The 13,037-nt window shown below is 37.6% G+C and overlaps 1 protein-coding gene across 1 annotated transcript in view; it reads left to right on the top strand.

The window, feature by feature from the left end:
• LOC126471484 (tyrosine-protein phosphatase non-receptor type 14) overlaps positions 1-13,037 on the top strand; it is a 172,879-nt gene that overhangs the window by 34,685 nt on the left and 125,157 nt on the right. The window contains exons 6-7 of the mRNA XM_050099691.1: positions 3,299-3,369; positions 10,174-10,329. Of these exons, the coding sequence (XP_049955648.1) occupies positions 3,299-3,369; positions 10,174-10,329 (227 nt within the window). The remainder of the gene's footprint in view (positions 1-3,298; positions 3,370-10,173; positions 10,330-13,037) is intronic.

Raw genomic sequence — 13,037 nt, 5'->3', positions numbered from 1 at the left:
TTAGGTATTCCAAACTGCTCTGCAATTGCTGTTTTCTTGGTACCATGGTCCACTTCATCTAGAATCTTAAGCTTTAACTGTACATTTAGAGCTGTCTGTTTCCTCTTTGCCATTTTCGCGTGCTACGGTACCGATTGTAACTGTAGTTTTTATTCAGTATTCCAACTCAATACGGCCACGACTAACAGAACACGTGTCAAATCTGGCACTGAGTACACTCCCAAATGCTGCTGCACACATTATTGAATGTATTACAATGCACAGAATACGCTGATTGTTGAGGTGATAATCGTGGCTACCGATCTACAATACGCTAAAAACGAGTCAACAATAAGTATAATTCACTTTGTAGTTACATTTCCGACATTCATTTTGGGGAAAAAAAATGCTTTAGAATACTCTAAGGTCAGAAGTTTGTGTTACAGTGAAATTTAATTATGCTAGGAACTTACACAGAGTTCGTAATTCGCCTTAACTGAAATTTGTGTTAACCAATAAAACATACCATAAGAACTAATGTATTCCTGGCGGACCAATATTTTTTTCACATTAACCGCGAGTTCGTCTTATGCGAGTTCGCGCTAACGAGGTTTTACTGTAGTAAATCTAATTCATGAAACGCTTACAGAGACAGTATCTAAAGTGAAATTTATTGAAGAAATAGGCAAGGTGATGGCTTATCACCAATCCTTTTTAATTGTGTTGTAGAAAAAGTAGTGAGACTTTGGAATGAGAAACTGAATGAATATAAGATTTCACCGTTAAACTTGAGAAGAGGAAACAAAAAATTGGAATAAATTGCCTCACATTTGCAGATGACTTTGCTATACTTTTTGAAAATGTGTCATCTGCTGTAACGCAAATTAATCTTTTAGAAGAATTAGCCAGTAGGACTGGCTGAAGAATTTCTGCAGGGAAAATCAAATTTTTACTAACATTAAAAATGCACAAAAATTTATGAAAATAAATATGGCAAAATTGAAACGGGCAAAAAAGTTAATAAATATCTTGAGGAGATAATACAAGATAGTGGTTTAGAAAAAGCTAACATAGAGGAAAGGATACATAAAATGGGAAGGGCATAAGGTATAACCAGACTTTTACAACAAAAAATGCCTCTTTAAATATGGAAAAATAAGGCATTACAAACTATAATTTAGATAAATTAGAAATACTAAAAGGTCAATCATTATGAAAATATTAAGCCCACAAAAAGCTATGGAGGGTTGGAAATAATGTAGTAATGATGAAATTTATCGAAGCATAGAAAATATATCAGAAATAATGAGAAAAAGAAGACGTATTTTTTGGGCATTTGTATCGAATGCAGTACTGTAGATTAGCTAGAAACATCTTCAAATATTTGTGGGATAAGAAGTCAACAACAAGTTGGCTCGGTGAAGTAAAACAGGTTTTCTAAAAAAATTATAAACAAGATAAAGAAACAATTGACGGAGAAGTTTTTGGGGAATAAGTATTGAATATAGAAGGATTCCAAGGTAGAAGAGTGAAAAAAAAAACTAGTATGAAGTGCTCAGAAGACAGGAAGGAAAAACATATTGAGCAGATGAAAGAGTACTGGAAGAATAAGGAACTGTAATTGGCATGTGGTCTTTATATGGCACACCTGTGAAGGGAAAAGAGAAAAATGGGAATTAATAATCACTTGAAGGCTTAATATATACCTGAGATGGGATGAAAAACAATAGGTATCAAACAGAAGTAGACATTTGTAAACAATATCCGGAAAGTCCTGGTTGAATACAGGCACATAGAAACATTGAAAACATAGCAGAGCATTTGTATTATGATCTGCTTGAGAGTTAACTAAAACACACACACACATGCACATTTTAGAAGCATAATTTATTCGAATATGGTGTGGTGAATGATTGGTAGGATAGACATTGTTGAGTCACAGTGTGAGTTGACATGCCATTTTGGAGTGTCTGGAAATGTGACTTCATGACTGTAGATTCAGCTCCAAATGGGGATAGAGGGTGCGCTATTTGCATCTCTGTGTGGATGCTCTGGTCATGTCTTGTCACTTGGACAATCTGAATGTGCTCTCATTGTATTGCCACTAACACAAGATTCCGTGCCATGCTTAGTTGGTTAGATTCCTGGTAACCAGTATTTAAAAGAATTCCTTTATGATGCTGTCCCAGTAGCCAGTTGCTTGGCAAAACACCTTGGTGTTGTTCATGGTCCATCAGAGTAGTCAGTGTAAAACAACACATTCACAGTAAGGCTTGCGAACATCAGCAGAACACAGGCTATCGACCTGAACGGACCAGTTCTCGTCCTGTAGGTCACCTCAGTGCATATAAACCTATGGGATGTTACTCATTAACAGTGTGATACTGCAGTGCTTGAAGATATGAGACAGAAAAGCTTTGTTAATTGGTAGATACCCAATGGAGTTGAATTTGGGTTTTTGAGGATTCAGTTTTATATGGAATCTGATAATCAACATATTGAAAGACTACGGGATTCAAAGCAATCTATATTTATACACGAAAAAGTTAAATAGTTTTCAGCCTTTTTGCTGCTATATACTGGTATCATTATTGATTCTTTCCTTTTCATAGAGAACAGTATTAATTCTGATAGAAATCAGTCGATGAAGAAGAGGTTATCATTCAAATATTGTGGTACGACATACACCTTGCACTTCAACATACCTGAGATTTGGTTGGGAGCTGTATTTGTAACTTGCTTAGTATTTCCCATGACTAGTCCAGAACCAGAGATGGCTTTTCTTTAGAAGTAGTAAAATGTCCCTGAAGCATGCCTTAACAGTCTCACTGTATCCATTTCATATAGACACGAAAAAATATTGGCCATTAGCGGTGATTCTCACATTATATTAGGGGACAGTAACTGCAGTTACTTTTTGTATTTCCACTAGAGCAAAAAACTGTACTTTGCTCATTGAGTAACATCAGCTAAAATTACAGAGCAACCACAATAGTATACTGCATTATATTATACTGTACCTGAAATCATACCCTCCTACATATAATGTCACAATGAATTTATAGCTTATATTTGTGTAATATTTGATATTTCTCTTATACCTAAATAGTTTTGAACACTGTATATTTTCTTTCTATACCCTATTTAAAGCTTACTATTACCATCTTGTCTGAAGCAAAAATATCACTCTAATACTAAAAAAAGTGGTTAGGTATTATCTGAAAACCTTAGAACAATATTGACATAAGTGGTAGACCTTTTACTTTGTGCCACATGGAATTTCATTTCACATCTAATGCTCTTTGTTTTATATCTTTAGCTGAGTTTGGAAATCATGATCTTGAGAGGCACACTGCTGAGTATCTGAAAGATTTTGCTTTATTTCCAAAGGTATGTGACTGTAATACTGTATTATTGTTATTTATATTAATAGTAGTGCTAATAGCTCTTGTTGTTGTTGTCGTTCCAGCTGTGAAAAATATAGCTATTTATGTTGTAGTGTGAGTTTACTATTTGTTGTCTGGTGAAAACTGTTATTTAAATGAATTTTTAAGGATACTGTGTTGTGTATGTTTCATTCATGCGGATACTCAGGAACACTGTTATGTAATAAGATTATTTGTGTTGGATGGACAATGTCAATGGCAGATCATCCATAGTTAGTAAATGTTTATGAGGTATCTGTCTCTATATTTTCAACAGTTAAGGATTTCAAACATGGCCACATTTCTCTTGAAGATGATCCTATGTAGAGCATTGCGAAACTATAACTATAGATGAATATTTCGAGGAAGTGCACATATGATATTAGATGATCAGAATTAAATGTGCACAGAACAGCAGACAGTATAGGCACATCAGAATTGGGAATGCAGTCCTTTATACGTGAATAATTTAGGATGAGATAACATTGTGCAAGATGTTTCCACATCAGTTTAACGCTGGCCAAAAATGCTGTGCAAGAGACACAAGGACTTTGCTTGTCAGTTGTAGGCCTAAACTTAAATTGTTATATTCTAGATATTTTTTGACGACAGCAGGTCTAGCCTCATTCAAAAACAATTTTTCCCCACTAGCATTGTATGATTATATGAAAAAATAGGTTTATTTTGAGATTTTTCCGATACCTACAAAAGTATATTTCACAAGTTAAGAGTCTTGTGGATAACTTATTTCATAGCAAATCAGTGTTTGTGACTTACAATTACTTTCAAAGAATAGTTCAACTTGAATTTCATTGTACATCAACACGAATAAACATACGTTTTTGAGAATTTTCAGAAGTTACGATTGCCATGTGCATAAGCTATTTCACAGTAAATTGGTATTTCTGATTTAGTTACTGTAGCATATATTATAAATATCTTGTTACATCTGGTTTTCCTTTCCAAGCGGAATGTACATTATCTACATTTATCATAAATTAAGGCTATTTTTAGGTTTGTTAGCAGTTTTTGAGGTTCGCTGATGACATTGTAATTCTGTCAGAGACAGCAAAGGACTTGGAAGAGCAGTTGAATGGAATGGACAGTGTCTTGAAAGGAGGATATAAGATGAACATCAACAAAAGCAAAACAAGGATAATGGAATGTAGTCTAATTAAGTCGGGTGATGCTGAGGGAATTAGATTAGGAAATGAGGCACTTAAAGTAGTAAAGGAGTTTTGCTATTTGGGGAGCAAAATAACTGATGATGGTCGAAGTAGAGAGGATATAAAATGTAGGCTGGCAATGGCAAGGAAAGCGTTTCTGAAGAAGAGAAATTTGTTAACATCCAGTATTGATTTAAGTGTCAGGAAGTCATTTCTGAAAGTATTCGTATGGAGTGTAGCCATGTATGGAAGTGAAACATGGACGATAAATAGTTTGGACAAGAAGAGAATAGAAGCTTTCGAAATGTGGTGCTACAGAAGAATGCTGAAGATTAGATGGGTAGATCACATAACTAATGAGGAAGTATTGAATAGGATTGGGGAGAAGAGAAGTTTGTGGCACAACTTGACCAGAAGAAGGGATCGGTTGGTAGGACATGTTCTGAGGCATCAAGGGATCACCAATTTAGTATTGGAGGGCAGCGTGGAGGGTAAAAATCGTAGAAGGAGACCAAGAGATGAATACACTAAGCAGATTCAGAAGGATGTAGGTTGCAGTAGGTACTGGGAGATGAAAAAGCTTGCACAGGATAGAGTAGCATGGAGAGCTGCATCAAACCAGTCTCAGGACTGAAGACCACAACAACAACAACAACAACAGCAGTTTTAGGCCTAACCTCAAAAAGTTTTAGGAAATTAGTAATTTTTACCACAGGTTCTTCTGTTGCCTGAATAGAAATCTCATTTTGTGTACTAAATGCTTCAGTTCTTAAAGGGAATTAGTAATATTTTTAGCTCAATAGATTAAAAGATAATCAGCAGGTTTAGTTTAAAATTATTTGTTCACTGCCTTGTTCAATATTGTGCCAGCCACAGTGCAGCCCCACTGTGAATGCTGTTCTCAAAACCGGATTTAGTTTGTTGACTTTTGTAAGCAGCTGGCAATTGCCCTGACTACTGTCAAGTAATTGGCAGCTGCTGTGAGTGGGTGTGTTGGGAGAGCTCCCAAGAGTCCTAGGTACTCAGGTACTATCATCTCCTAGGGGACCTGTAATTACTCTTTCAGTTGACTGTAAGTGGTGTGTCAATGCTAGGTCTTGGCGTCCTGTATGGGGTAAACAGGGACCAGGGAGGACTCAGCTCAACCCCCATAACCAACGGGTTTCAGGTGCTGTCATACACTGAAACTGAGCCAGTGGGACTCACTTCACCTGTTGGGGAAACCTGCTTTGTCCTTTGTCAATAGGAGGCAAATGCGAAAGTGTAGGGACCTATTAACTGACGTATGGCAAATAATGGTACCCCTAACAGAAATGGCAGCAAGGGACAGGAAGGAACATCAGGTGCACTCAGTGTGTATTCTGGGGGCTTCATTCAAAATTTTGAAGAGGCTGTTCTGGCAGCTATTGATGGAAAAGGGTGCAGCCAGCTGCAGATTGTGGTGCGTGGTACAACAAACGGTACCTGTCATCAGGGCTCTGAGGCCATACTTGGATCATTCCAGCAAGTGACAGAGAAGGTTTCTAGCCTTGCTCTCAGAGTTTCCAACAAAGCTCACAATCTGCATCTTTGTCCCCAGAACCGATTGTGGCCCCGTAGTTCTGAGTGGAGTGTAGGGATCGAACCAAAGACTTTGAACGTTCTGTGCCAAGCTAGGATGCAACTTCATGGACTTGCAAAATAGAACTGAAAACTGTAGTATCGCCCTAAATGGGTGAGGTGTGCACTGCACCTCAGAGGCTATTACCCAAGTAGCTGACTGTGTATGGGATGCATAAAAGATTTTTTAGATAAGGCAACTTTCCATCCAGTTCAGATAACAACAGCTGTAGGAAGCCCAGAAGTAGTGTAAGATCCAAAGTAAGGCCCCTGATAGGCAAGAGTATTAAAACCATAGTAGTTAACTGCTGAAACACTTGCAATGAAGTGCCAGAGTTTGAAGCACTCCTGAAATGGAATGAAGCTCATGTAATACTAGGTGTAGAAAGCTGATTAAAGCCTAAAGTCTGCAACAGTGAGATTTTTGGAGGAAAATATAATTACATATTGAAAGAATAGGCTAATGGGAAATGGCATATTGTCACAGTAGACAATACACCCAAATCTTCCAAGATAGAAATTGAAGCTGCATCATGTGAGATTGTTTGGGTGAGACCCAGTATGAAGAGTGGGCATAAAATTGTAATGGGATCCTTCTATTGACCACCAGCCTCTCGTCATGATATAACCAAAATGTTAGAGAGAACCTCAGTTCACTAATGCTTTAGTTCCCTATTCATACTGTAATCATTGGTGGGGACTCCTAATCACCCAACTGTCAATTGGAAAAATTAGTTTTGCTGGGGGGGGGGGGGGGGAGTGACAAAAGACATCCTGGAAACATTACTAAGTTCTTTCTCTGAAAACTACCTAGAACAGATGGTTTGGAACCCCCCCCCCCCCCTCCCCGACGATGGAAATATTTTAGATCTAATGACAACAAGTAGACCTGACCTCTTTGAGGATGTTCGCATCGAAACTGGTATCAGTGACCATCACGCAGTTGTGCCAACAATGATTTCCAAAATACAAAGGGCAACTAAGACAAGTAGAGAGATATATATGTTCAGTAAACTAGATAAAAAAAGCAGTAGTATCATATCCCAATGAAAAACTTAAAACTTTTAGTACAGGACATGAGCACGTAGAGGGGCTATGGTGCAAATTTAAAAGAATAGTTAACCCTGCTCTGGATTAATATGCACCCAGTAGAGCAGTTCATAATGGTATACAGCCACTGTAAAGGAATGTCTAAAGAAACAGACTACTGAATAATAGGTACAAAACGAAGCATAGGGCTATAGATACAGAGATTGTGGATGAAATGCATTTGGCTTTTAAGAGAACAACGCGTGAAACCTTCAGTGACTACCTTAGCAGATTTTACTATGATGTTCTTTCACAAAACCGAAAGAAATTGTGATTGTATGTAAAGGCTGGTAGGGGCACTAAAGTTAGTGTCCAGATACTTATAGATGAGACAGATACTGAAATTGACGGTAGCGAGACAAAAGCAGAAACACTTAACTCCATTTTCAAATGCGCCTTTACATTGGAAAACATGGGAGAACTGCCCAGTTTAATTTTCGTACCTCTGAAATGATGAGTGAGATAAGTAATAGTGTCAGTGGTGTTGATAAACAGCTGCAGTTGTTAAAACTGAACAAACCCCAGGGCCTGATGGAATCCCTATCAGATTCAATTCTGAATTTACAGCTGAGTTAGCCCCTCTTTTAACTATGATCTATCATAGATCCTTTCAATAAAAAACTGTGTCCAATAGTTGGAAGAAAGCACAGGCCACACCTCTCTACAAGAAGGGTAGCTGATCTGCAAAACTACTGTCCAATATCTTTGACATAGATTTCTCGTAGAATCTTAGAACATATTCTGAGCTGAAACATAATGAGATATCTCTAACTGAATGACCTCCTCCATGCCAACCAGCATGGATTCTGAAAACCTTGATGATGTGAAACCCTTCTCACATGACATACTGAAAGCTTTTAATCAAGGCAGTCAGTGAGATGCAGTATTTCTTGGTTTCTTAAAAGCATGGTACTCAGTACCATTTCTATGCTTTATTATTAAAAGTGTAATCATACGGGATAGCAAGCATAATTTGTAACTGGATGGAGGATTTTTTGGTGGGGAGGAAGCAGCACGTTATTTTGGATGGAGGGTCATCAATAGGTGTAGAAGTAAGTTCGAGAGTGCCCCAAGGAAGTGTGTTACGACCCATGGTCTTCATGTTGTACATTAATGACCTTGCAAACAATATTAATAGTAACCTCAGACTTTTTATGGATAATGCTGTTATCTATAATGAAATATTGTCGAAAAGAAGTCAGATCTTGATAAGATGTCAAAGTAGTGCAAAGATTGGCAATTTGCTATAGATGTTCAAAAATGTAAAATTGTACACATCACAAAACAAAAAAAATATAGGATCCTATGAGTATAATATCAGTGAGTCCAGTTCAAACCTGTCAAGTCATATAAATACCTGGGCGTAACAATCTGTAGGGATATGAAATGAAATGATCACATAGTCTCTGTTGTGGATAAAGCGGGCCATATACTTCAATTTATTGATAGAATACTGGCGAAATGCAGTCACTCTACAAAGGAGACCCATACCGAATAGGACTAATTAAGGATACTGAACTTTAACAGAGATGGGCAGCACAGTTGATCACAGTATTGTTTGATCCATTGGAGAGTGTCACACTGATGCTGACGAAACTGAACTGGCAGGCTCATGAAGATAGATGTAAACAGTTCCAAGAAAGCCTGCTTATAAAGTTTCAAGAACAGGTTCTAAATGATAACTCAAGGAATAGACAACAACTCCCTCCATATTGTTTCCATAGGCATCATGAGGACAAGACTAGATTAATTACAGCACACACAGAGGCATTTAAACAATCATTCTTCTCACATTTCATACATGAATAAAATAAGAAAAACTCGAATAACTGATACAGTGGGATGTACCCTCTGCCATGCACTTCACAGTGGTTTGCAAAGTATAGATGTAAATGTAGATGTGAAATATCCAAGGGAGCTGTGGGTGAGAGCTGGTGTCGATGCTCTGAAGAAGGCGAAGTCAGTTTCATCTGCCAGAAATGTTATAATTTGTATTTTCTGTGGTGCAAGAAGGGTTCCCATTGTTGATTGTCTTTCCCTGTTTAAAAAAAATCTGGAATAGTTGGTGAACACTGTACAATTCATTTGAATCACCTGAATGCAGGGGGGGGGGGGGGGGGGGGGGGGGGGAACAACCCTCACAAGACCAGGAGTGCAAATGAAGAAAGGCCTTTAATTGAGACAACAGGAAATACTTCAGTAGTGGGAAAACTGAAATATTTTAGGTGTACTATTTTAGAACATCCATGCTGTTCACCAGATTTGGCATCATTTGACTTTTACCAATTTTCAAGTTTAAAGATATTTGTGGCAGGAGAAAGGATGAAGTTGTGGAAGCCATAGATGGATGTCTCTCAGATCTTGTAGAATTACACTGCAGGGAAGGAATTTACTTCGAGGAAACGCACTGGACAAAATACGTTGATCTAAAAGGGGATTACATACCTAATAAGTGCATTTAAACACAGAAAATAGAGCCATCAACTGACAGACCAAACACTTTTCACCTTGGCCTTAGACAGATGAAGGATGTTGGGTAAAATACATTAGGTAGTGTTTATTAAGCTTGTAGACTTACCAGCTGTTTTTAAAAAGTTCTGAAGAGGAATAGGTAGTCCGCCTGTTGAACCAGGCTTCTCCAGAATTTGTGTCCACTTCACTGGTTTTTTCCCATAATGTTTAGATTTTCAGTATTAATGAATACTTTGTCTTTAGACTATGTAGCAAAGAGTTAGGAAGTTGTCCTTCTGTATATTTTCCATCAAACATTTGAAATGAAATGTAGGTCATTTTCTATGAACGGGATTTAAAGTATTGATATTATACTGGATTTAAAGTATTTTGTTTTAATAATTTCATATGTGGATTATAAATGTATGACTTCTGTATCCAGCCCTGAACCTTTCTTGTTCCAGCATTTAACAGAGCAAGGCCACCTCCAGCACTTGACTGAAGCTGTAATTTGTCAACATGCAGCACTGGCTGGTCTTCCCCAGGGAACTGCAGAGGAATATTACATTCTTGCTGCACAGCAGTTAGATGGCTATGGGCAGGAAACATTTAGTGCTAAGGTACTTTTATGTTAAGTAACCCCCCCCCCCCCCCCCCCAAACTTTGCTCACTGTCAACAACCTTATTTGAAATTGCTGTAGTTATGGAATCTAAAATTTACTGAAGTGGAATTGCTACTTATTGTGAGATTGGGAAACCAAAAGATTTTTTTTTCCCCCACTAAGGGTAAGCTTTACTACTTAAGCAGTGTAGATACAGAATTAGATAGGATCTGGAAGAGCAGAATGAGACATACACTGATTGGAGTGGACGGGAGTTACATGTAGGATCTTAAGCTGCCAGTGAGTGTAGTAGGGATTGGGGGAGGATCGTGATTAACTTTGAAATTTCCATTTCAGTAGACTCTACATCCCACAATGAGTACCTTATGTACAATGAGACTTATGTAAGATGTATTACTTCACTCATTTCTATCAGAGAGTTCATGCTTTTAACTGGTGGTCTTTAACTTAAAAGGCTAGAATAAACTAAAATATATATGTACCCATTGTTTGTAATGTAGACAAATTCACTTGTACAAGAGCAGTTTCAATGAAATAATTTCAACTTTGAGTATGTATTATACTAACACATATCTGAGACAGCTATAAGTACAGGGTAATGGAATAAACAAATAGACAGTACCACTGTGATCCTTACATGTACTGTCAGTTTTATTTTTATTTTGAAGCTACAACATGAGACCAAGCACCAAGCAATGACTGAAGATGAAGAATCAGTTCTCAGAATGGGAAAAAGGATAGATTGCTACTCACCATAAAGATGACCCATGAAGTTGCAGAAAGGCATAATGAAAAGACTCATCATAGCTTTCGGCCGAAGCCTTCTACAGCAAAGAATACATACACACATTCACACAAGCAAGCACACCTCACACACGTGACCACTACCATTGGCAGTTCCGACCAAATTGCGACTGTTACATGAATATCAATCTGGTGTGTAGCAGGGAATGGAGTCTGTTAGCTGGGTTTGACTGGGGGTGGGGTGGGGGTGGGGGGGAACAACAACAACAACACTGTCTGGCACAGTGTGCAGGGACTAGAGACTGGCAGGCACAATGTTGGGAAGTGGGATATTGGGGGGGGGGGGGGGGGGGGGGGGAGCAATTGTTTTTGCTCATGCTACTGCTTGTGTCCCATTGACATATTTTTTAGTTATATTACTACAATAAAAAACTAATTTTATTCACTGACCAGCAGTACAAAAGATACAAATGGTAATATTAAACTCCACTGCAGTAATTTTTTGTAATAACAACACCCCCTAGTCCTCTGAAATAGTAGACTCCCACCACTAGTTTAATTTGCACCTTTAAATTGGAAGGTAGCGTACATGAACATGTAAATGAGAATTACGTAGCTTTTCGTGATAATAGCATTCTGTGGAGCAACTGTCAGGTGAAATGGGAGTTATCGAAGATGAAGCTTCATTATTTCATGGCTTAAAGTCTTGGAACTGTATGTTAGCTTCATTTTTCATTTGATAACATGGACTTCCTATTTCAGAGATTGGTAACAGTTGTGACTTACTAATTTTTTATTTTACATGATAGAGCTACTTAGTACACTGTTTTGCCTTAAATGAGGTTGACATCTGTGCAGTTTGATAACATTTTTTTTCCACAAACTCTTGAATTTAAGTGCACTTCGTTGTTTAAAAGTGAACTAGTGGTAGACTTTCACCACCTGAGTAACACACAGCCCCACACCAGCTGACCTACATCTGTCAAATGCTATAGACAGGATTTTTCTATTGCAGATCATATATGTGAAAATACAATTGAAGATCATTATCATATTTGCTTGTCACCCACATGTGTAATTTGTGTGATGCATAAAAACTGCTGCATGTACTTTGTAATCACAAGATGGACTAAAATAATTGTGCAAGTTATTAAATGCTATAATTGTCACTCATAAATACAGTTGGGGTTGAAGCAAAACTTTTATGTCGGATAATGTTGATTAGAATAGTACTAAAAATGTAGGTTTGAACATGTTTGTTTGTATAAAGTTCTTCACATAAAAAATATTAAGACTGTATCTCAGGTGTTTCAAGATACAGTAAATGACAGGCAGTTTCAGTCGAGAAAACTAACAGATTATGAGACAGAATTGCTTTTCAGTTCTTACCTCCAGGAGATAAAATGTGTAGTACTGCCAGAACACATATATGAAAGTAAGAACTGTTACACTTCCTAGCTTTCAGAACTAATAAGTCCTTTCTCGGGGAGGAACTATCGTGTTCACTACAGGTTGGTCCCTCTCATCCTGGAGTGTGAGTGACCTGTCCTTCCTTTTAAACCTTCCCTAACCTATCTTCTTTCCTTCTTGAGGAAAGAACTAATGATCAAAGAGCTAGGAATGGTATCAATTTTACTTTTATTTGTGTGTATCTGCAGTACCACACATTTTGCCTCTTGAAGGTACGTACTGGCCAGAAAGTATGTCTCAATTTACGTGATATTATATGAGGAACAGTTACTGGAATTTTACTTTCATATAGACACTTTAATGAAATATTCACATTTTCCATATTCTTCATGTTGTATTACATCTTGCTACAACAAGAAACACCCCTGACACAATTTTTACTTAATACCATTATTTAAAAACACTTAATTTTGAGCTGTAGAAGCTAGCTCATGTGTGGGCTTCACTGTTGTTGAAGATAACTGAATCCTTAGACAAAGTATACAGGATCC

This window comes from Schistocerca serialis, chromosome 3 (assembly GCF_023864345.2).
Source record: "Schistocerca serialis cubense isolate TAMUIC-IGC-003099 chromosome 3, iqSchSeri2.2, whole genome shotgun sequence".
Classification (NCBI taxonomy): domain Eukaryota; kingdom Metazoa; phylum Arthropoda; class Insecta; order Orthoptera; family Acrididae; genus Schistocerca; species Schistocerca serialis.
The sequence above is the reverse complement of the archived record's forward strand: the minus strand, read 5'-3'. Positions and strand labels throughout refer to the sequence as shown.